Consider the following 26,111-nt stretch of genomic DNA (forward strand, 5'->3'; position numbering starts at 1 on the left):
AACTCTGGGAAATTCTGAAAGAGATGGGAATACCAGACCACCTGATCTGCCTCTTGAGAAGCCTATATGCAGGTCAGGAAGCAACAGTTAGAACTGGACATGGAACAACAGACTGGTTCCAAATAGGAAAAGGAGTACATCAAGGCTGTATATTGTCACCCTGCTTATTTAACTTATATGCAGAGTACATCATGAGAAATGCTGGGCTGGAAGAAGCCCAAGCTGGAATCAAGATTGCTGGGAGACATATCAATAACGTCAGATATGCAGATGACACCACCCTTATGGCAGAAAGTGAAGAGGAACTAAACAGCCTCTTGATGAAAGTGAAAGTGGAGAGTGAAAAAGTTGGCTTAAAGCTCAACATTCAGAAAACTAAGATCATGGCATCTGGTCCTATCACTTCATGGGAAATAGATGGGGAAACAGTGGAAACAGTGTCAGACTTTATTTTTTTGGGCTCCAAAATCACTTCAGATGGTGATTGCAGCCATGAAATTAAAAGACACCTACTCCTTGGAAGTAAAGTTATGACCAACGTATGTAGCATATTAAAAAGCAGAGACATTACTTTGCCAACAAAGGTCCATGTAGTCAAGGCTATGGCTTTTCCAGTGGTCATGTATGGATGTGAGAGTTGGACTGTGAAGAAAGCTGAGTGCTGAAGAATTGATGCTTTTTAACTGTGGTGCTGGAGAAGACTCTTGCAAGTCCCTTGGACTGCAAGGAGATCCAACCAGTCCATTCTGAAGGAGACCAGTCCTGAGTGTTCATTGGAAGGACTGATGCTGAGGCTGAAACTCCAATACTTTGGCCACCTCATGCGAAGAGTTGACTCATTGGAAAAGACCCTGATGCTGGGAGGGATTGGGGGCAGGAGGAGAAGGGGACGACAGAGGATGAGATGGCTGGATGGCATCACCGACTCGATGCACATGAATTTGGGTGAACTCTGGGGGGTTGGTGATGGACAGGGAGGCCTGACATGCTGTGATTCATCGGGTCACAAAGAGTCGGACACAACAGAGCAACTGAAGTGAACTGAACTGACTCAGTGGTATTCTTATTTTGCTTCAGGTTTCAGTTGTTTTTGTAGGGCTTTGAAAAACTAAAGAGCTTCAGACAGCACATCTCTGGTGTCCAATAGAGAACAGTGTTCAGGTCACAGCATCAGGATCTTAGGCAGAGTTAGTGCTTTTAATTCTTTTAACCTCTTCCCCAGTACCATTTGGGCTTCCCTGGTGGCTCAGATGGTAAAGAATCTGCCTGCAATGCAGGAGATGTGGATTTGACCCTTGGGTTGGGAAGATCCCCTGGAGGAGGGCATGGCAACCCACACCAGTATTCTTGCCTGGAGAATCCCCATGGTCAAAAGAGTCTGGCGGGCTACAGTCCATGGGGTCACAAAGAGTTGGACACGACTGAGCGACTAAGCCCAACCAGTACCATTCAAGTCCATTCCAACTGACTGCCCTGACTTTACCTGTTGCAGTTAACATTTCCACTGCTCCTTTTCTGGAGGCTTCTAGGATCTCTGGACAAAATGACACATTTTCCCCTAAGTGTGGGTTGCCCAGGTAGGAGCTACCTTAGCTAATCCACACAAGAGTTGCAGTTATAGGGTCTGGCCCAAGTGCTTATCTGTCCTATAGTCCTAAGAGTCTCTGCAGGCAAATTTCTATTTCTGTCTGGATACAGAAGTCTCTGGTTGTGTTCACTGGGGGGGTGGGGGAGGGGAAACAATGAAAAAGAAAGTAAGTGTGATACCTCATTACAATACCAGGCAAAACCACAAGAAGAGTGGAAACAGTAGTGCCAGGTTCTGAGTGAGTTTTGGTTATGGTATTCTGTATTGGGTTATAGTATTCTCGTGTGATACTAAAAGGAGAACATAAAGTTTTAAAGAAGATGTATATTTTAAGGATTGTATAAAATTTATTTGTGGTAGAATCAAAATTAGGAGGAAGTTTATGAAAACCCGAAAGATAATGTGGTAAAATTAACAGAAATTTGTAAAACTCTTTCAGGATTTTAAACAAGCTGCACTGATAAGCAAGACTAACGTGAGCCTATGTCAAGCTGCTGCTGTGTGCTATCACAGGTATGGAGTGCGATTCATGTTGAAGTGAGAGCGAGTGGGACCGGCAGATTTATAATAGGAGAAACAGAGGAGAATATTATGGAAGTGACAGAGTAAAAAAATGGGGGGAGACACAGAGAATCACTGTATGGAAGTGGGAACCACAGCTAAGTTTCTCAAACTATTTTAGCCAAATCAGCAAGTAAATGCCTGCTGATAGATAGCATTGGGGGTATCTGTATGATTCAGGTCCACTTATTGGAAAGGACCTTGGTAATACACAGAATGAAATCATGAATAGCTTGAAATATCTAAGAATAGAATAATTAACTTTGTTCATTAAATGGAGCTAACTTTTAAAAAGTCTGTTTCCTAGAAGAGAGGTTGATTTAGTAAAATATTTTCAAGAAAATTTTACCTTTAAAAAGCATTTCTAAAACTAAAACTAATTAAAATATACCAGTAAATATCTATAAAATATAATGAAATCTACAAAAAACACATTACTTAAAATTGCTTAAAATATGTTACTTGTTTCTGGTATTATTGTAAAAAAATAAGTACATTATAGAAGAGGAGAAAAGAATAGTAACAAGGCTAAAATATAGAAGATCAGTTTAAAATTTACTCTGAAATAATATTAGATTGATTTTGCTAACTATAATTTATAGCTTACATTTCTGCCCATAAATTTGATATAAAAAAATTAATTTCTGGACATTTTACTTTTAAAAGCATAGAAATTCAGCACATGAATTTCACTTTTTAATGTGAAATAGAATGTATTTAGTTAAGTAATAGTTTACAGCATTTTTCATGAGTGAAATAATAGTAGTTACTTGGATGAGAAAATTAGGACAGCAAGTCGACTCTGTAAATATACTTTTTAGGCAGTAGAACATAGTTTGAATTACTTAGAAAACTAACATTCTTTTTTCCCCTCTTTTAGGACATAACTAGTATAGGTATGGTTTCTCTATGAGAGTTATATTTTTTCAATTTTATGAATATGGTAGTATAATTACTGGAGCTTGTAAAGGTATATTTGGTTAAAAGGCCCAAACTGGTCTCAGACCTTTTAATTTATACAGGCAAAAAGCATAGTCACATCATTGTCTATTTTAATACAGCATCTTTGTACAATTCATCTCTTTAAGTAATTGCCATTCTTAAAAAGAAATGGAATAATAATGACTGATGTGTTTGTTTTGGTGGGCGAGTGGAGACCAGAAATGTCTGAGGTCACTGAATTCTCTTAAAACCAAAACCAGACACCAGAATTTTCTCAGCCTCATTCCTGTGTTTTGCAACTGTTAGAGTCAGTAAATTTTTCTATGTGTCAGGTCCTGATCTCCTTTATGAAATGTAGTCACTTGGGTATATATGGCGGGGCCTCCTTAAGCTGAAACTGCTTTGCAATTCCAAATAACCAACTTTCATCATCCCACCAGAATCTCTATTGTCTTTTAATAAAAGTAGAATTAAATCAACAGTACAATTCTGATAACTCAGCATCCCAATTCCATGTGTTTTAACAGTTTTACTAAATTTAACAGTAAGGAATGTTTAGTGATTGGTTATATTTATTTCAAGAAAAATATTTTTGCTTTTCAAGTTGAGCTATAACATATTTATTACTTCAGCAGCATGGCTTGTAAATAATGAGATTCACTATTGATGTTTCATAGTAGAGAAAGTAAAAATTCTCCCATTTGGAAAAATTTTTAAAAGGAATAAATCTGTAAACTTTAGGGCTTTGATCTTTGAACTCGTGGGGTTGCAGACTTTTGAAGTGTGCCTTTGTATATCTCTGGCTCTCACTCTTGTGGTTGCTAGGAGACAGCATTCCTTAGGCTGAATATCCTACTTGTTGCCCAATTGGGTCACTGAAAGTATTATGGTAGAGTTAATTTTTAGATCTCTTTGAGAAAGCCACCTTAAGATTAAAAAAAAAAAAGTCACAGAGGGAGAGCCTGATGGCTCAGAGTTATATATTCTATCCACTTTTTACTTCACATTTATTTCACTCTTCTTATATTTGCATGAAATATTTCTGAATCTTCGACTCTGCAGGCCACATTCTTTAGTTTGGGGAGGTATTTATGATTTATTTGTACAACCCAGTAGGGCACATCTGGTCACGTATATGTTTCATTTGGAAAACGCGGTGGGCCTTGGTGTCTGTGGCCTAACCTGCCAGCTCAGCACCTGGTCCTTAGTTAATAGACACCATAATGAGAGTCACACACCTTCCTTCGGTGATCACGTTATTTTAGATTTATAGAGACACTTTTTATTTTAGAAAAACTAACATACTTTTGTGTTTGTGTAATTGATGTTTTAACAGTTCATGTGCCAGTGATTGTGTACCCTGATATAGCAGACACTCTGCCACATTTTTCCATTTTTAAACCATCATGTGATTATTTAACAGGAGCCCTAATCTACAGGACATTGTGTGACATACCCATCTTCAGAAAAATGAAGTTGCCGAGTCTATGTTATTTCCTACTGGTGTAGGGGGTTGGGGGTGGTGTCTCTGGCTTTGGCTCCATCACCTCCTCTGGACTTGATTTTTAGATATTATCAGCTTTGAAGAGGTTGCTAGGTGCCTTTCAAGGTCCCTCCCCAGGTTTAAGGTTTAATGATTGTTTACTTAGTCTGAATAGACTAGATGTTTGTTAAACATTAGTGCTGATAACTAGATGTATGTCGAAAAATAACTTCAATTCATTGCCTCATTTTTCCTTTTAAAATTGGTTTGATGATTCAAAGTGTGAAATTATGTTTTTTAAACTATATATTGGCATATATACTCACAAAGGATTTTAAAATTCCCTCTGGATAAGAGGGAAGCAATGTGTATGATACAATTTGGATGTAAGCATACTAGAAACATTTCGGTGATTTGTGGGAAGAATATGAGAGACCTGGGTTGCCCTGAAAATTTCCATTTACATGGTCACCATAGGTATGCATCATAAATAAGTAGCTCACTACCTAGAGATAGAAATGAAAGTGAACAGTTCAAGTGTTGTTGCTCAAACGTGTCTGACTCTTTGAGACCCCATGTACTGTGGCCCACCAGGCTCCTCTGTCCATGGGGATTCTCCAGGCAAGAATACTGGAGTTGGTTGCCTTGCCCTCCTTCAGGAGATCTTCCAGACCCAGGAATTGAACGCGGGTTTTCTGCCTTGAAGGCAGTTTCTTTACCATCTGAGCCAACCAGGGAAGCAGTGGCCGTTAAAAACCTATCCGCTAAATGCATTTTATATAGAAATGCAAATTACTACTGTGTAATTATTCTTGATAAAGAGTTCATTATCTAGGCTAGAGTTATTTCTGTAATACAGTGAGAAAGTGGCTACAAGCATTGTAACCTTGTATTCAGTGAACTTTTACTTCTCAAATAGTGCCAGTTATCAGGAAAGAGGAGGACAGTTTCACTCTAAACTGCTTGAGGGAGGGGAGCCCGTGTTTTCTTTGTGAGAATCCACGGAGTGAACTCAGAAGGTACCAGCTGTCTCATATACATGAGTGTTAACTGGTTCCTGTTTGTAATGTCAAGCTCTCTTGGTGCTTTCCTGTTGACTCTTTTGTCATCTTCTGGCACAACACTTGGTATACATTTTTGGACAGTGTTTGCCAAAACACGGGGGAAATATCATCAGCACCTCTGTTATTTTTCATGGCATGCACAAGCATTCAAAAAAATTGAATCACATTATGGCAAACTGGATTGCTTTTCAGTTTCAAAGTGAATTCTTTCTCAAACCTTCTGAACACATCAAGGAGAAAGTCTCAGCTAAGAGTTAGTCTTTAGCATCTTCCCCACACTTCATGATAGATGGTACAGCTCTTAGGTTTAGTTTTCTGCAAACCGTACTATCCAACTCCAATATTTATTTATCTTTATGGTTGCCTTCTGTTTATGACATGAGATATTGATTTTGTACTTGTGGTATTTAAATTATTTTAAAAAATAGATTTACTTAAGTAAAAAAGTGATTTAAAGAGAAATACTCAATAAATGATAGGTGTAGTTGGGACACAGGGCAACTGTCATGAAGGAAGGGCTGAGGTTTGGGAAACTGTATTTTAAGAGAATGCTGAGTGATATCTAAGAGATGATAGTTTCTAGAACAGCTACCCTGGGTTCTGTGTATTTTTATAAAGGAAAAGTTAGAAAAGCAAGTGATGCATCTTGTTAAGTTTGAAACCTTTTGGAGAAGTAACGAAAAGAATGGAAGGAGGAAAGTAATCTTTATTGGGTGAGGGTCTCTGTGCTAAGGGTTTTCACATGCTGTCATTTGATCCTTCTAGCAGTTTTGAAAAATTAGTATTAATTTGTATGTTCAGGCTTAGTTTTGAACTCCAAGCCTTTCTTCTGACTGCACTGTTGAGAGGTCACCACACCGGCTCTTGTGCGCCAGCTACAAGTATGCTAAAGGTGAAGAATGTGGGTAGGGATGACTTGTGGGAAAGCATGGATTTTGGAGTCTGACTCACCTGGGTTTGAACCCCACATATTTGCTCTGTGCAATCTTAGCATGCTGTCTACTATGTTACTTAATATGTGCAAACTTTTCTGAGTCATGATATTCTTTTAATCTATAAAATATAAAAAGATTATAACAAGCTTACAGAAGTGTTGGAAGAATTAAGTGAAATAGTATATGTAAAGCACTAAGCGCAGTGCCTGGTAAGTAAGTAGTTACTCAGTGTTAGCTCCTTCATTCTATTAAAAAATTCTAAACTCTCTATATTAATTGAAATTAAAAATACTTATTAGATTTGCATGTGAAATGGCAAAGTGACTTTATATACCCATGGATAAATGTTTGATTACTTCAACAACCCTCACCTAACCACAGGAGACTAATCAAGGAAGATAGAGTTATCATTTAGTCGCATACATTCACAAGTTAATAATAAAATGCATTTCACTTCTTTCTCTCCCCTTCTCTTTTGGTGTCCAAAATGAAATGGGCTGCCTTTACAGAAGTTCTGAAGTAAGAATTCCCGTGTGACAAAAAATTGAGCTCCTTTCATTATAAAGGACATATTGTATAACAATGAATTTATTTTCATCTGATTTAAATGGTGTATTTTATTAATAATAGTATGTTTTTCTGTGCTGTCCACTGATAACTGTGTTCAAGAATGCCATTTAGATTTTTATAATTCTGAAAAAAGAACTCTAGAATATCATCTCAATGTATTCTGCTATAAAGAAGGCTCTTACTTCCCCTCTTTCCTTCTACCAATATCTTCAAAGAACCGCATCAGACTGCCTTAGGTCGTATGGCAATAGTTCTTGGTGGTGGTGGTGGTTTAGTTGCTAAGTCATGTTTGACTCTTGAGACCCCATGGACTCTTGAGACCCCCTGCCAGGCTCCTCTGTCCATGGGATTCTCCAGGCAAGAATATTGGAATGGGTTGCCATTTCCTTCTCCATGGCAATAGTTCTTATGATAGTTCATATGTTAATAAAAATTAAAGTTTTTTTTAAGAGTTAATGCATTCCTTTATGTAAAGGTTATATACAGGAAAGCACTTAGATAATTCACCAGAAAGCATTAATATTTTCATTTCTTTTCAGGAATAAAGAGTTTGAAGAAGCCGTCAACTTCTTCACCTGGGCTGTTAAAATTGATCCACGTTTTCTGGATGCTTACATTGGACGTGGAAATTCTTACATGGAATATGGACATGATGAGGCCACCAAGCAAGCACAGAAGGACTTTCTGAAAGCACTGCATTTTAATCCAGTCTATACAAAAGCCAGAATTTGTTTAGGCTATAATTTGCAGGTAATATCATATGACAACATTTTGGACCACGAAAGCACCTTTTGGACAAGAAAGAGGTTATATTTGACCTTTCAGTGGTGATGGGTATACACAATGCTGCTTTCACTGTGAACATTTTACCTTTATCTTCGTATTAGTATTCACAGTGTCAGTGGGAAGCAGGGGTTTGATGAGTTACAGGGAGCCTGCCTGGGGAGCGAACCCAGGAACCTGGTGTGATAGTGAGATGAGGATCTTGTCAACTTGAGTTGCCTTATTGCCTGCGCCCCTTTCTACCTCACCCTATTATACATACCACTCTTATAGACAACTTTGAAGACTTTCCCAGTGAGTTTCACATATAAAAATCTGGTTAAAATTTATTTCACTAGTTATATCTGGGCTCCATAGGTTTTATCCTATTAAATTAATGAAAAGCTAAAGGGAATAGACAATGTAATGACATGACCTATGCGATGGACCAGACAACCATTATATAGGGACTTCTGAATTCAGGTCATCTTCCAAATGGCAGTGGATTAGAACACACTGGAAGCCAAGAGAATAGGCATGTGTCCTTCCAGCTAGTTGGAAGAGTGTTGTTCTTTGTGTTATCAAGCATGTCTCTGAGTGATTTCTGGGACACTGACCTGACCCATACGCTCACTGAGCTATGCGGACTACAAAATATGGAGTGATATTTTTGGAAGAAAGTGCTAGATGTGTTATATTTTCCATGAAAAGGAAAGGAGTAATCTTTTTGTGTCTTTTATTATTAAAAAAATTAAACAATGGGCAAAAGTATGTTTAAATTATGATAAATTTCAGAAATTCTTATTAACAATGTCTTTTTTTAATATAAATTTATTTATTTTAATTGGAGGCTAATTACTTTACAATATTGTGTTGGTTTTGCCATACATCAACATGAATCCGCCACAGGTGTACACGTGTTCCCCATCCTGAACTCCCCTCTCACCTCCCTCCCCGTACCATCCCTCTGGGTCATCCCAGTGCCCCAGCCCCGAGCATCGTGTATCATGCATTGAACCTGGACTGGTGATTTCGTTTCTTATATGATATTATACATGTTTCAATGCCATTCTCCCATATCATCCCACCCTCGTCCTCTCCCACAGAGTCCAAAAGACTGTTCTATACATCTGTGTCTCTTTTGCTGTCTCGCATACAGGGTTATTGTTATCATCTTTCTAAATTCCATATATATGCGTTAGTATACTGTATCGGTGTTTTTCTTTCTGGCTTACTTCACTCTGTATAATAGGCTCCAGTTTCATCCACCTCATTAGAATTGATTGAAATGTATTCTTTTTAATGGCTGAGTAATACTCCATTGTGTATATGTACCACAGCTTTCTTATCCATTCGTCTGCTGATGGACATCTACAATGTCTTTTAAAGTTGAGTTTTTTTTTTTTTTTCATTTAAAAAATAAATGAATTTGGCTGATCTAAGACTAGGAGGTGGTTGTGGCTTGGTTATAGTGAGGTATGCCCAAGAACTGATTAATAAGGGAAATAAGATTGCCTTCTGAGAGTTAAGCATGAAATTAGCCATTATTTGATCAGAGTAGAAACTTGCAAAGTCAGTTTAGAGACAGGGTGACTCCCAAAACAGCTAGAACTGACTGCAATCAAAAGAAATGTGTTAATGTCATCGTTCATTGCATTTGCTGGGCACCTAGTACAGGACAGGGACTGACCTAGGCCTAGGGCTACAGTGTTGAAAAGACACTGGGTTCTTCTTGTAGAGTTTACTACCTATTGAAGGGATAAGCATCAAGCTGGTACATGAATAATTACTTAATTATACTCAGGATAAGTACAAAAAAAAAAAGGATGGGTTTTAGGACAGTTTATATGAAGGAAACAGCTTTGTTTGAGGGGATGAGGAAAGACTTTTTGAGAAATTAACATTTAAATCGAGGTATGAAAAACTAGTAATTAGGAGTAAGAGTTGGGGCTTAGAACACGGTGTTCCACAGAGAGGGACCAGCTCATTTGGTGAGAATGAGACAGAGGGCTTAAAGGAGACAGAATGTTATGGACAAGGGGAGAGTGATGTGGGATAAGACTGCAGAACTGAGTAATGACTGGAGGTGAAGGTCATTGTAACTGGTCTAGGTCAGTTAAAAATGTGAATATCACTCACCAGAGCACTGACATCAGATCTGTATTTTATGAAGATCTCACTGGGTGTATATCAAGCTGAAGGAGAATTGAAAAACTCGTTAGTATGAGGAGGAATTGGATCAGGAAAGGAAGGACTGAAAAATGAAAGCCAAGAAAACCCCATCAAATCCTATTTAGGGCCAAGAGTGACCATTTTTTAGATAAATACAAAACAGATTCCCCTTCTACGTGCCTAGCACTAGAGACGTGGAAGAGAGCAAAACAGGTGTTGTCAGGACCAGACAAGTTCAATTCCTTGTTTATCAAATGAACATGTGATGGTGACGTTGATTTTCACATAATTTACTGTGAGGGAGAAGTTTACTGGTTAAAGACAGTGTCTGCTGCTGCTGCCGCTAAGTCACTTTAGTCGTGTTTGATTCTGTGCGACCCCATAAATGGCAGCCCACCAGGCTCCGCCATCCCTGGGATTCTCCAGGCAAGAACACTGGAGTGGGTTGCCATTTCCTTCTCCATTGCATGAAAGTGAAAAGTGAAAGTGAAGTCGCTCAGTTGTGTCTGACTCCTAGCGACCCCACGGACTGCAGCCCACCAGGCCCCTCCGTCCATGGGATTTTCCAGGCAAGAGAACTGGAGTGGGTTGCCATTGCCTTCTCCCAAAGAGTGTCTAGTTAACTCTAAGTTCTATTTTGTATTAGTTTTATTCAAGAGTCAATTGGTTTATGTGAGAGTCAGCTTCTGAGACTGGCAAGTTGGGTTTTTGAGCCCACAGGAATAAAAGACAGGCCCTGGACTGTGCTGAATTTATCAACTCACTGCCTTTCTGTGATGATTTATTTAGTTGCCAACTGGTCTTCTCTAGGAAATACTCTGACATCTTTCTGCTAACAGTGTCCTCTCCTAACCTTCTCTCTTTTTTTCCAGTTGGTACTAAGGTTGGTATAAATACCTGCTTGGTTGATTTGTATGCATTTTTCATGGAATGTGCATAGTGATCCTAAAATGCCAGACACTGGTGCAATTTAACAGTTAGGTTTTATACCATTATGGGCTTCCCTTGTGGTTCAGCTGGTAAAGAATCCACCTGCAATGCTGGAGACTTGGGTTCAACACTGGGTTGGGAAGATCCCCTGGAGAAGGGAAAGGCTACCCACTCCAGTATTCTGGCCTGGAGAATTCCATGGGCTGTATAGTCATGGGTAGCAAAGAGATGGACATGACTGAGCAACTTTCACTTTCACTGCACACACAGGCAGGAATCGTTTATTTCTTGTAACTAGAGTTTCAATGCCAAGCAAATAAACGATTCCTGCCTGTGTGTGCAGTGAAAGTGAAAGTTGCTCAGTCATGTCCATCTCTTTGCTACCCCATGGACTATACAGTCCATGGAATTCTCTAGGCCAGAATACTGGAGTGGGTAGCCATTCCCTTCTCCAGGGGATCTTCCCAACCCAGGGATCAAACCCAACTCTCCCGCTTTGCAGGTGGATTCTTTACCAGCTGAACCACAAGGGAAGCCCAAGAATACTGGAGTGGGTAGCGTATCCCTTCTCCAGCAGATCTTTCCAACCCAGGAATCAAACCGGGGTCCCCTGCATTGCAGGTGGATTCTTTACCAACTGAGCTTTCAGAACTCAATGTAAATTTTGTAGTGATTGTCAGAAGCATTGGTGTTTCCATGGTGGTCAAGATTTTATGTTGTTGAAGACCCGTCTAAGAGATGACTGATAATCAGATTTATTTCAACTAATTAAAATTTCAGCATAAATACTCAGGGGAATCAGTCATTTGAATGTATTCACAGTACAGCCTACTTCCTTGTTTAAAATATCTTAGATTTAGCACAGTATAAATATACCCTTACTAAAAGACTTTATTTAAGTTAGAATCATAAACATTTGTCATGATATGGACAATTTCCTACTTGGTGTAAATGGAAAATTATTTTAGGCCCAAGGAAAATTCCAGAAAGCTTGGAACCACTTTACCATTGCTATGGAAGTTGATCCAAAGAGCTACCTAGCCTATGAAGGAAGAGCTGTGGTCTGTCTTCAGATGGGTGATAATTTTGCTGCATTTCAGGATATAAATGCTGCCATAAAGGTAAAAATCCATTTATATTATCATTAGTGTAAATTAATGTCATCAGTGAATAAGATGAAGTAAGAAGTCCTCTGTTGCCTTTTAAAAGTGACTTGTAGAAAAAATAATATTTGTATTTTTTTCCCCCAGGAGTTTCGCAGAATAGAGAGTTATTACAGCTTGCCAGTTTTCTAACTTAACTGTATTTAAAATTTTGAAAATACATTTCTAATAAATGTTGATTCCTCTTAGTACATGCAAATTTATAGCTTCATGATACATCAATATTATTTTATAATTAAAAAAATAATGTTCTGGCTTTGAAGGAACTAAAGAAAGAATAATGTAAATCCCCAGCTTTTTTTGTAGTGAAATGGCAAATAAATTCAGACAGAAAATCTGCTTTTTGTCTTCTCGATTTTGTATTCTTTTTTTTTGTATATTTGGGTAGATATTGTAATATTTGAGATCAGAAAAAGGAAAGACCTGAAAGGTAATTGCTATACTGCATAGGACAAATAAACATGTTAACTTTTAAATTTTTCCTCCAGCTTAACAGAGCTAAACAGACAAGCTTTTCCTCATGCATCTATTCTTAAGCCCCATTCTTTGCAAAGGAACTGAGTAAAGCACTAAGATTATTTGTTTTATTGCAACCAAATCAACAAAATGTTGGCATTGAACCAACTTCATGCCAAGTCCTTTCTCAAAATGTTTGCTCTAGTGGGGTTTCACCTGCCCTATAAAATCACTAGCTTCCCACAAAGAGATTTCATAATGTCCATTTTTGCAGACATGAAATCGGAGATAAATACTATTCCCAGACACTAACTACTCTTATATTATATTGCAGATCAATGCTACAGCAGAATTCTTAACAAATCGTGGTGTGATTCATGAGTTTATGGGTCAACAACAGAACGCAATGAGAGACTATCAAGAAGCAATTTCTTTAAACCCCACCTACTCGCTGGCTTACTTTAATGCAGGAAATATCTACTTTCATCACAGGCAATTTTCCCAGGTAATGTGAGTTTTCCTTCTCGTTTTCTTTTTGACACTAAGTGCCTTCTTCATTACATATAGTTTCAAAATGCAATCCTTATGTCTCAGGCATTCATTAGCTCTTTAGGAGATTTTCTCTTTCATAAGAATGCTTATAATTATGTATTAAATGTTTACACCTCTGTGGATTTATTCTTCTCATTATTATCAGCCACTCAACACTTGTCCAGTAAACATTGTTTTGGACTTGTCCAGGTGCCTGCAGTCTCCTTGCTGTCCATTGTTGCCAGTTTTCCACCTGGAATTCTCTTCTTTTTGCCCCCATTTAGCAAAATCTCAGACTTTCTTCCAGACTGTCTTTCATGATGTAATTGCTGCTGCTGCTGCTGCTAAGTCGCTTCAGCCGTGTCCGACTCTGTGCGACCCCATAGATGGCAGCTCACCAGGCTCCCCCGTCCCTTGGATTCTCCAGGCAAGAACACTGGAGTGGGTTGCCATTTCCTTCTCCAGTGCATGAAAGTGAAAAGTGAAAGCGAAGTCCCTCAGTCCTGTCTGACTCATAGTGACCCCATGGACTGCAGCCTACCAGGCTCCTCTGTCCATGGGATTTGCCAGGCAAGAGTACTGGAGTGGGGTGCCATTGCCTTCTCCGGATGTAATTGTCTATCTCATAGTAATTTCTACCTTAAGTTTCAGTCACATGAGCACTTGACTGGGGGTGAGGAGATATGTATGTTACTTCTGGTTTTTATGGCAACAGTCTTTTTTTAAAGCATCAGTTTATAATGTCTGAAATGAAAGTGTTGGGTTAGTAGATGATATTTTTATATTTTGAATTTATTATATTTGAATTGTAATGCATTACATGAATCAAACTATTTGTTGTGTTTTTTAAATCTTTGTTTACTCTTTTGCTGTTTATCTTCAATTTTATTATATTCTTTGTCTAATTTTTTGAGTCAGAGCTTAATCTATTTATTCACTCTTTCACTTATATTGTGGTAAGTTGTTAAGGGTTATGCCTTTCCCCCAAATAATGTTTTCAGCAGTATCCTCTGAATTTTGGTCTTTAATGTTTTTATTTTTGTTTTCCCAAAATGTTGCACTTGAAACTTTAGCCAAATTTCCCCTTTGATTAAAGGAAAAATTGATGGAGCACTTAAAATGTTCAGGAGGGAGGATTTTTATCTTTGTGAATATTGAAATTTATTGGGTTTTAATGTGGTCTAATACATGATGACTTTTTTTTCTTTAATATTCCAAGGGCCTTCCCAAAAAGAGTTTTTATCATTGGCATATAGTGTTGAAATGTGTAAGATATACCTTATTAATTGTATTTAAATTAATCTTTATTCATACTATTTTGTTCATTTGGTTTATCTTCTACAGAGAAAGGTTTATTCAAGTATCCTATAATTAGTGTGATCCTATGTAGGTTTCTTTATATCTCTTTTGTTCTTGTTTAGTGGTTGAGTGGCAACCCACTCCAGTACTCTTGCCTGGAAAATCCCATGGACGGAGGAGCCTGGTGGGCTGCAATCCATGGAGTCGCTAAGAGTTGGACACGACTGAGCGACTTCCCTTTCACTTTTCACTTTCATGCATTGGAGAAGGAAATGGCAACCCACTCCAGTGTTCTTGCCTGGAGAATCCTAGGGACGGGGGAGCCTGGTGGGCTGCTGTCTATGGGGTCGCACAGAGTCAGACACGACTGAAGCGACTTAGCAGCAGCAGCAGCAGTGGTTGAGTTGTGTCCAACTCTTTGTGACCCCCTGCACTATGGCCCTCCAGGCTCCTTTGTCCATGGAATTTCTCAGGCAAGAATACTGGAGTGGGTTGCCATTTCCTTCTCCAGTTATATCTGTTCAATTCCCACCTTATGAAATACAGTATTTCATGTATAGATATTAATACATATTATATATACATTGTGAATTGTAATCTTCAGTGTTACAAATGCTTTTCTTTGTTTCTATTTGGAATAAATTCTCCTTTATCTGATATGAAGATCCAGACCTCTGATTTCATTTGATTTGCTTCTGCTTGGTATTTTTTGTCCTTCCTTTTATTTTCAGTGTTTAAAATTCTTTGTTTTAGTTTTGTCTCTTTCCTACAATGTAGAGTTGGATTTTGTTTTAGATGACAAAATTTGAAAATATTTATCTTTTAATAAATATCCCATTTATATTTTCACAGTCAGTATATTTGGTCTTAGTTCTGTTATTTTATGTCCTATTTTCTGTTTACATGTATTTAAATTTTTATTCTGTGGTTTGTTTTATTTAAAAATTTAGAATTTTTCCTAACATTTAGGAAGGTTTACAGTTTTGCTTTGTTGTTCAGTCACTGAGTCATGTCCAACTCTTTGCAACCTCAGGAACTGCAGCCCACCACGCTCCTCTGTCCTTCACTAAATCCTGGAATTTGCTCAAATTCATGTCCATTGAGTGGTGATGCTATTTAAACATCTCATCTTCGGCCACCCCTTCTCCTTTTGTCTCCATCCTTTCCCAGCGTCAGAGTCTTTTCCAGTGAATAGTCTCTTCACATCAGGTGACCAAAGTTTTAAAGCTTCAACTTCAGCATCAGTCCTTCCAATGCATATTCAGTGTTGATTTTCCTTGAGGATTGACTGGTTTGATCTCCTTGCAGTTTTGCTTTAGTGATTACCTTTATAAAAATACCTTTGTACCCCTACTTCCTTGTTTCTTTAGTTTCTTTACTGTGCTGCGCTGTGTGCCGTGCTGAGTCACTCAGTTGTGTCTGACTGTTTGTGACCCCGTGGACTATAGCCCACCAGGCTCCTCTGTCCATGGGAATTCTCCAGGCAAGAATACTGAAGTGAGTTGCCATGCTCTCCTCCTGTGGATCTTCCCATCCCAGGGATCAAACCCAGGTTTCCGACATTGCAGGCAGATTTTGTATGGTCTGAGCCACCAGGGAAGTTCTTTGCTATGAAGAACAATAAAATGACCCTTTAATATCTTTCCCTCTTACTTCTCCCTTTCACACATTAGTCACTTTTAGTTCATAGTTTTCTCTTTTAAAAAATGTTTATATTTATATACTTTAATATGCTTGAGCTTGTTCTGTCAACTTGTCAAACTTCTCACATTAACTTGCTTTCCATTCTCTCTGTATTTTCCCATTTTGTTGTCCTTCATTATTCGTATGCTGCCAGAAGATTTAATATTTGCATACTATTTTTTCATCCTTACTTTTTGTTTTAGTCTTAGTTCTTCAGTTGAATATATATAATTCTCCTCACCAGGCTTTTTGCCAAAGTTTCCCTTCTAACCAATCATTTTTTGGTGCCCTAAAATTGGTCTTCTAGTAGAGTCCTGGGGACTTCCCTGAGTCAGTAATGGTAAACAATCCACCTGCCAATGCAGGAGACCTGGGTTCAATCCCTGTGTCAGAAAGATCCCCTGGAGAAGGAAATGGCAACCCACCACTGTATTCTTGCCTGGAAAATCGCATGGAGAGAGGAGCCTGGTGGGCTGCAGTCCATGGGGTCACAAACAGTTGGACATGACTTAGTGATTGAACAACAACCACAACAAATAGAGTCTTGAGAAAAGGTTCATATTCCTTAAATTGTTTCATGTTCACAGCTGTTAGCCTGCAGCCTTTATGTCTTAAGACAGCATGTCTGGACTTAGTATCCTTGACTCACTTTTTCTTTCCTTGAATGTCTTGTGTCTTTCACTATTTTTTGGTATTATATATGTTGGTACCCAAAGTCTGATGCAAACCTGATTTTTGTTGTCGATGACTTCTTTTTGTCAGAATCACCAAAGTTTTTTTTGTTTTTATAAATGAAAAGTTTTACTCAAATATTTGTTAGAATTGACCTTTTGGGGTAAAAGTTGTAAGTACAGAGTATGCATTTTCAATATTCAGATTCCAGAAAATTTGTTGAATTCAGTGTAAGAATTTTTCTGTTTCACTATTTTGATTTTCTTCAATGGCAGTGAATACCAATTATTATAAATGGGATGCTTTTGACTTCTATATGCTAGTTATTTTTTTTCAAGCAATTTTTAATCTCTTAATTTCTGTTTCATTTTCTTTTGCATCTCTCTCCTAAATCTTTGGGCTTTCCTGATGGCTCAGACAGTAAAGAATCTGCCTGCAACCTGAGAGACTTAGGTTCTATCCCTGGGTTGGGAAGATCCCCTGGAGGAGGGCATGGCAACCCACTCCAGTATTCTTGCCTGGAGAATTCCATGGACAGAGGAGCCTGGTGGGTTACAGTCTATGGAGTCGCAAAGAGTCGGACACAACTGATCGACTAACACTTTCTAAATCTTTACTGTGTTTTCTATTTGTTATTACCTTGTGGACCTTATAATTCAGGTTTCTTTAAAATTCTTTTCTATGCCATTTCCATGACATATCTTCCTGGCCACCTCTTTTTAAAGATAGATTATTTATTTAATTTTTTAAAATTAAATGCAATTTCTTACCAATTTTTTTCTAGTTCATTTTATAATGTTATAATTTTTATCTACAGTGTAGCAATACTTTTTTCTGGTCACTTTTATTTTATTTCTAAAAATCTGTTAATTTTTTATCTTTGGTTCTTACAATGAAGGCAGGCAAATTACTTTTCTGTTACTTATATTTGAATGAGATAATTTTTTCCCCCTGGACTAAGAGCAGAGATTCCTGTGGGAAACAGGGTGATTGTCCATGGTAACTTTCTGAGTTGAGCTACCTCTGATGATATTGCAAAGGACTTTACAGTCTGTTCTATTTAGTGTAGCCTGGTTTGGGAAGACTTTTATCACAAGCTCTGTGTTTCTCAGAACTCACAGTCCTTGCTTCTAAGATAACATACTCATCTTAAAAAGTTGTTTTTATTGCTTGCATTTTCTGAGATCTATAACCTCTGTATTCTCCTCTACTACCCGATATTGTCACCATACCCCTTAAAAGTGATATTTGGGACACCTTTATCCACTGAGAGGCTACAGTCCTTTGCATTTTGCTGGAAAAGTTGAGCAAGTACTTCCTGATTCCACTTAGCTCTTCATTCTTTCAATCTCCTTTTGTTTATAATGTACCTGCCATCTGCTAGGAATTAGTGAATACCCTGAGGATACAGAACTAAACAAGACAAGGAAGACTTCTTTTATGATGTAGTTTACATTTTATTGGAGGAAGAAATAGAAAATAATATAATATTAGTATTATATATTATGATATATAATATATATATTATGATGATATTATGATAAACATCTAATACCACCTCATGTAAGCAGTACTATATCAGTATTAGCATAGGAGGTTACCTGGTTGGATAATGTAGGTGGAGAGAAGGGGTTTAAGGAGCAAGCTCTGGGGCAACATCAGTGTTTAGAAGTGAGGCAGAGAGGAGATACCAGAGTGTAGACTGAGAAGGGAGTTTCCAGTCAGGATGATGGGAAGAAAAGCAGGAGAACACATATCACCTCAAGAATAAAGTGCTTTAAAAAATGTGTCCTGTATCAAATGCTGCTGAGAAGTCCAGGAAGGGGAGGATGGAGAGAATCCTTGATGACTTTGGTAAGAACATCATTGGAGTAGCAATGGCACCAGAGCCTTAAGTGGAAAGGGTTTTGGAGAAAATGTGAGATGAAGAATTAGACAGTTCAACTAGTTCAAGAAATTCTCCTGCGAAGAGAAGTAGTGAAATGGGGGTGATGGCTGGAGTGGAGTAAGGTGTTGCTATTTTTGATTTTTTAAAATATGAGGGATATTGATTCATGCTCCTATGTTAATGAAAGGATCTGGTGGAAAAGGAGAAATTGTTGGTGCAGGAGAGAGTGATAGGGATAATTAGGATCAAAATCTTTGAAGATTTGATGGGTCTAAAGTTTAGAAGTTCCAGGGGTGGCTTTTGAAGAGAGCAGGTCACACTATCCATTATGTCGTGAAGGAATGCAGAGTACAAAAGAGAGTACCGCTGCTGTAGATGGATAGATTTTTTTTTAAGTTGCTTTTTATTTATTTATTTTTTGACTGCACTGGATTTTGTTACCTTGTGAAGGCTTTCTCTGGTTGTGGTGTTCACTTCAGTCGCTCAGTTGTGTCCGACTCTTTGTGACTTTGTGAACTGCAGCACGCCAGGTCTCCCTGTCTATCAGCAACTCCCAGAGTTTACTCAAACTCATGTCCATTGAGTCGGTGATGCCATCCAACCATCTCATCCTCTGTCGTCCCTTTCTCCTCCCACCTTCAATCTTTCCCAGCATCAGGGTGTTTTCAAATGAGTCATTTCTTCACATCAGGTGGCCAAAGTATTGGAGTTTCAGCTTCAGCATCAGTCCTTCCAATGACTATTCAGGACTGATTTCCTTTAGGATTGACTGGTTGGATCTCCTTGCAGTCCAAGGGACTCTCAAGAGTCTTCTCCAACACCACAGTTCAAAGGTACCAATTCTTCCGTGCTCAGCTAGTTGCGGTGAATGGGGGCAGATCCTCATTGCGGTTCGCAGGCTTCTCGCTGCGGTGGCTTCTCTTGTTGTGGAGCGTGGGCTCTAGGCGTGGGGGCTTCAGTAGTTGTGGCACGTGGGCTCCATAGTTGTGGATCACTGGCCCTAGAGCGCAGGCTCAGTGGTTGTGGCACACAAGTTTAGGTTCTCCTCGGCATGTGGAGTCTTCCCAGACCAGTGATGGAACCCGTGTCCACTGTCTTGGCAGGTGGATTCTTATCCACTGCACCACCAGGGAAGTCTGATAGGTAGATTTTGATAGTAGGCATTTCTGTTTATTGATTATAGTTTTTCCATGAGATATGAGTATCATTTACCAGTTAAGAGTGAGGATGGATAGGTAAAAAGGGGAACGTGTGGCTAGGAGTTTTGAAGAGGAAAGAGAACATGTGAAATAATTATTCTAGAGAGTGGTAGTGTGAACATGCCAGGGAAGTATAGCAGGACTACCAGACAACTTTAAGTTCTCATTTGAAGTTTGTGGTTAAATTTAAAGTGAGATCTTGACTCTGTACTGCTTTGTATATAATTCTTTCTATACAAATTCAACATGGCTTTGTGTCACTCCACAACCATTTCTCTGAGTTAGTCTCTTATCTCCTCCTTCCAGGAAAGCTCTTTAATGCCTGGAGTCACACTCCTGTCTCTTCCCCTATATTTCCTTACTCAGAAAGCACATCCATACCCATGGCTTATGCTGCATGTCAGCCTCTACCTTTCTTCTGAGCTCCTAACCCATACTTATCAGTTGCTAAAACTGGATGCTTTATAAGTGCGTTAGACTCAAAAAGGAATTAATCTCTGTATCTTCTACACCCCGTCTGGCTCTTCTTCCTAGAAACCCTGTCTCAAACTCAAGATGTCATTCCTTAGAGTCACCTGAGTAAAAATATTGCATCAATCATGATTTTCCTTCCTCAGCTTCCTCTAATCAGTCATCTAATTCTGTCAGTTTTGCTTCTTAGTTTTTTCTCACACATGCCATTTCCATTCTATTTCTACTGCAATTGCCTTAGTTTCATTCTTTCCCGAGTTAGATCAGTTGGCTTGCTAACCCCTATGATGAGGCTGGTTGACTTCAGAGGTGGAGTTAGATGCTGGGACAGAGAATTATCAAAGATATTATTGTGTAAGGCGTGAATGAGATCGTCATAGCTCAGACCTCAGATAGCTGGGAGCTCAGACCTCAGATAGCTGGGAGTCTAATGTCTTCCGAGGCTGACGGTCAGGGTAAGGTACCTTAAACTTTGTCAAGCTCAGGCTACTCTCCAGCTGGTTTTGGCAATGTTTCTGTGTGCTAGAGAGTTAGTTAATGAGATCAAGACACACACAATGCCCAGGGCAATTTTCTGTTTCCATAACTGCTTGTGGTCCACGTGAGAAGGAAACTCTCACATTTTAAGCTTATTTGTCCCTAATAACTCTATGGATATCATGTATAAGACTGTTTGGTTAGATCTAAAGTGTAGTTTGAATTTTGATCATACTTAAAAAGTATGGCTCTTTTCCCTCAAACTAGGGGCACATCAGCTGGGCAAATATTTGATCTAAAATATGGTCTGTCCTCTGTCTTGATAGACTGGATACCTGGGCTTTATACATGCGTGCTCTCTTCAGAGACAAGCAGACTTGGAGAGTGGTTTATTCAGCTATTTTTGTATGCTCTGTGGTTTTTTTGTGGAGAAAATTCTATTTGCTGTACACCCTCCTCCCCGTTTTATTTCTGACTACGGATGGAAGATTTAGGGCCAGGAGGAAGGGTCTTCAATAAACCAAATAATCTCTAGAGAGTTAAGACATGTATGTATTCTGGCTTCTTTTGTGATTAGTTAGTAGCTTAATGGTTTTAAACCACATTTGGATGCATCATGAACTACAGGTGACTTTTCAATAATAACTGAGTCAGCCTTTTAATTAATTACAAGTATGAGGGAACTTACAGGTATGGTTCTGAACGAATTTTAGATTTAGGGATAGAGTCTATTGAAATTCTAGAAACACAATTTGAATCAGCATCTGCTGCCAAATCGCTTCAGTCATATCCGACTCTGCGCGACCCCATAGACAGCAGGCCACCAGGCTCCCCCGTCCCTGGGATTCTCCAGGCAAGAACACTGGAGTGGGTTGCCATTTCCTTCTCCAGTGCATGAAAGTGAGAAGCGAAAGTGAAGTCGCTCCGTCATGTCTGACTCAGCGATCCCATGGACTGCAGCCTACCAGGCTGCTCTGTCCATGGGATTTTCCAGGCAAGAGTACTGGAGTGGGGCACCATTGCCTTCTCCGAGAAAGCATCTAGAAGCTAGTAAATAAGTTCTAGCCTCCCAGGTGGCACTAGTGGTAAAGAACCCTCCTGCCAGTGCAGGAGACAGAAGAGATGTAGGTTCAGTCCCTGGATCAGGAAGATCTCTGGAGAAGGAAATGGCAGCCCACTCCAGTATTCTTGCCTGGAGAATCCCATGAACAGGAGCCTGACAGGTTACAGTCCATGGGGTCGCAAAGAGTTGGACATGACTGAAGTGACTTCAGTCAATCCTAAAGGAAATCAGTGCTGAATATTTATTGGAAGGACTGATGCTGAAGCTCCAATACTTTGGCCACCTGATGTGAAGAACTGACTCATTGGAAAAGACCCTGATGCTGGGAAAGATTGAAGGCAGGAGGAGAAGAGGACGATAGAGGATGAGATGATTGGATGACATTACCGACTCGATGGACGTGAGTTGGAGCAAGCTCTGGGAATTGGTGATGGACAGGGAAGCCTGGTGTGCTGCAGTCCATGAGGTTGCAAAGAGGCGGACATGACTGATTGACTTATCATGCACACACACGTGCATGAGGAAATTAGACCAGTTGTTAAATCAAGGCCATCCATTGTGGTAGGCATCTTTGTTCTCTAACTACTCCATGGGTGATAATACTCCTGTTCTTCTAGTAACCTCGTTAAATATATAGGCTTTCATTTCCTAAGTAGTATATATTTAAAGCTGTAATAGAAAGTTACATTGTTCACAGTCAGCCATACTATAGTGTTTTACTAAGTTCATTTATTTTAGCTGAGGTAGTTGTTAGCTCCTACCTGATTGAAGTCATCCTTTTGTGATTTTGAATTGTGTAGTTTTTATTGAGGACTTATTGGTTAGTTAAAATGAAACTTAAATTACTTTTTGAAGGAAGTCTTGGCCCTGCTTTGAGTCATTCCCTTGCCTCATTTGTAATGACTGTGAGTCCAGCCTCCTGTTCAGGAGTGAATTCTTTGAGCTTTTCACAGAGGAATGTCAATTCTGCTGCCTTTTTAAGGGATCCTTAAATTGCACTTAGCCACAGCACAGAACAGCTCCCATTCTGGGATGAGATGGATTACACAGTCTTGATCTAATTGCTTCTCAAAAGTCACAAACAGTAAAATTCATGGTGTATTGCTTGAGGGCTATGATCTCTCCATTTGCAGATACTGGCAAAAAAATAAAGATGTATCAGTATAATTGAGTCTTTATTATATTCTACATATTGTTCTCAGTACTTTACCTGTTAGCTCACTTAGCTGTCATAGCAGCACTGAAAGTAGAGTTCGATTTTTTGCTTCCATCGAGTCAGAGTGTTTTAGATACTCACCTGAGGGTGTAGAGCTAATATGTGCTGGAGCCTGGACGTCTGGCCCTGAGGTCTGGGCTCCTGGTCAGCACACTCCCAGTGTTCCACTTCACCCAGAGTGGAAGTGAACTGAGAACAAATCCCTGGGAAATATAAAGAAAAATAGTCCAATGAAGAAGACTGATAGAAAACGATCAGAGAGGTAGGAGAAAAACTAGGAAGACTCCCTGTTTCAAGGACAAAGAGAGTTTTAAGGGGGAAGAAGAGACCAAGGGCATCTGTGCCACAGAAACGCTGTGGAAGGAAAGGTCTAGAAAATGTCTGCTGGACTTGACAACACCCTTAGCCTTACCAAAAACTGACCTCATGGAAAGAGGGAGATAGATAGAAGCCAGACTGTGGTGTGCTGGGGGAAAATTGAGTTGTAAAGGAATTGGATTCAGCAAGCTGTATTGTTAAAAATGACTTTTCCTAATTTAGGGAGGTTTCAAAATTTTTTTGAAACTGTGGTGCGCTGGGGGAAAATTGAGTGGTAAAGGAATTGGATTCAGCAAGCTGTATTGTTAAAAATGACTTTTCCTAATTTAGGGAGGTTTCAAACTCCTTTGAATTCAAATTCAAAGGAGTCAAATTTTTATCCATTCTCTAACTAGAGAAGAGATTCCTACCTTGAGTAGCAGCATGTCTAATCAGCATCTCAAGCTATTTGTGGTGAAGGAGCAGTTTTTAAGATTTTTCTAACTTACTTAAGACCCCAACACCGGTCTATGGACCACACTTTGCAGGGTCCTTTCCAGCTTGAAAATTTGTTGCGAAGCATCTGGAATCTTGGATCTTCTTGAAAAGCTGATTTTTATCGTCTTTCTTCTTTCCTTATAGCTTTTCATATATAACTGTGTTTTTAAACCTTTTTGGTATGGTTTAGAATTTTATTTTCAAAGTTCACTTCTCTCTTTAGCCCTTACTCTGCTTTTATATGAAAAGTGTTAGTTTTCTAACTTATGTTTTATTTTCCTGTTGTGACCTTTTTTCCTAACTTATAGTGTTGTACAGGAATATGGGATTTGTGTGTGTCGGGGGGTGGGGGTGGGGGCATAGACAGCAGGGGAGGTGGTAGGAGAACATTTCACTTCAGCAGAGAGGAGTATTTTATCTCTGACGCTGTCTAAAACTGCTGACACAGGGTGATAACACAAAGCAGACCAACTATTGGTTGGTTTTATTATCATCTTTTACATTCTCTGCAAATACTGTACCTTCTTATCATCTGTATCTGATACAGATGGCCTGAGTTTTATAATAAAAGTATTCCAAATTGCTGTATAGCTGCCAGTTAAAATATATTCAGATTGTCATTATCTTCACATTTCTATAGGCTAGTGACTACTTCTCAAAGGCTTTAAAGTTTGATCCAGAAAATGAATGTGCTACCATGAATCGAGCTATTGCAAATACAGTATTAAAGAGATATGAAGAAGCAAAAGAAGATTTTGCATATGTAGTTGAAAGCTGTCCATTGTGGGCTGCAGTATATTTTAACAGAGCATACTTCTACTGTTGTTTAAAGCAATATGAACTGGCTGAAGAAGACCTAAGTAAAGGTATAGTTTTTTGGTAATTTTTTGAGTAAGATTACAATGTTTGAATTGTTTTTAGATGACAAAAAAAGAAAGACATCAGGTCTGTTTGCTTAGATAAATTTACATTAGAATTAATGGTTTTATATATCTTATCTTTAATGTAATCAATATAGATTTGTTTATGTAATAACTTACAGCATTGGTATGCTAAAATGTAGAAAATTATTACACAAATAATATTGCTCGACTTTCAAAAAAGACATTGTACTGTGTTTCCCGAGTTAATTTTCTTAGAAAGATTCAAATGTAACTAAATAATGTACATATGAGGAAAAATGTTTTCAAATAGGTAATACTAAAGTGTTATTTTATTTTTATATTATATACTATTATTTACTAATAACTTATAGTAATAATAAAGTGTTATTATAATTTATTATAAAATTTGTATTTAAAAAATGAGTCTTTTTGAGTGCTCACATAAAAGATATCTTGAAAAATTTTTTTCTTTTACAGCTTTGTCTTTGAAACCTAATGATGCTCTAATATATAATCTTAGAGCAGAAGTTCGTGGTAAGATAGGTCTGATTGAAGAAGCTATGGCCGACTATAACAAAGCACTTGATCTTCAAGAACATGCCTCGGTGGTATGAGTACATAGACCACGGATTCTGTAGCAATTTACACAGTTGTTCTTCCAGAAACTGAAGCCTGTTTGTTGCTTTTAAAAAAAGTTTTCACTATCTTCATTGTTGTATTCCTTGTGTTAGTCTTTTATATAATCCTTTGATACATTTTAACATCTTCTTTATACATTAATTATAAAACTTTTAGATCATTTTCTGCAGATTTGTAACAGCTGAAAAATGAATTTTCTTCACAAGATTAGAATTTAAATGAGAATGTTTCTCAAGGGCCCTAGAAATACAAAATATTTTCTTTAAAGTAAAATAATTCCTTTAAAAATAATAGTGCATGATTTTAGAAAAAGGATCATTGACCTTTTCATCAGTACCTAGATGTATTCAACAATATCCAGATTAAAAAAAATAGAGAGCTGATGACTATAAAGAAATTAAAGTCAAGCACATTTCCTTTCTCTTCCTTTGAACAATATCTGCACAGGTCTGAATTCTTCCTAGTACGTATGTTGTTCCAACACATAAACATGTTTCTCTTTTTCATGTAGCCTCCCTCCCAGGACGGCGCCTATGAAGATTTTGAGCATCAGCCTCTTTAATGCAAATTTTATAAACATATATAAAAATCTGTATATACTTATAATTAGTGCATCATACAATTTGACAAGTAAGAATACATTAAAACAGCTGCTGCTGCTGCTGCTA

General features: G+C 38.4%; 1 protein-coding gene across 1 annotated transcript in view; it reads left to right on the forward strand.

The window, feature by feature from the left end:
- Nucleotides 1-25,509, forward strand: part of TTC6 (tetratricopeptide repeat domain 6) — a 193,727-nt gene extending 168,218 nt beyond the window's left edge. The window contains exons 26-31 of the mRNA XM_055556203.1: nucleotides 2,028-2,101; nucleotides 7,683-7,893; nucleotides 11,976-12,128; nucleotides 12,961-13,131; nucleotides 24,561-24,786; nucleotides 25,282-25,509. Of these exons, the coding sequence (XP_055412178.1) occupies nucleotides 2,028-2,101; nucleotides 7,683-7,893; nucleotides 11,976-12,128; nucleotides 12,961-13,131; nucleotides 24,561-24,786; nucleotides 25,282-25,418 (972 nt within the window). The 3' untranslated portion in view covers nucleotides 25,419-25,509. The remainder of the gene's footprint in view (nucleotides 1-2,027; nucleotides 2,102-7,682; nucleotides 7,894-11,975; nucleotides 12,129-12,960; nucleotides 13,132-24,560; nucleotides 24,787-25,281) is intronic.
- The last annotated feature ends 602 nt before the right edge of the window (nucleotides 25,510-26,111 follow it).

This window comes from Bubalus kerabau, chromosome 19, assembly GCF_029407905.1.
Source record: "Bubalus kerabau isolate K-KA32 ecotype Philippines breed swamp buffalo chromosome 19, PCC_UOA_SB_1v2, whole genome shotgun sequence".
Classification (NCBI taxonomy): domain Eukaryota; kingdom Metazoa; phylum Chordata; class Mammalia; order Artiodactyla; family Bovidae; genus Bubalus; species Bubalus kerabau.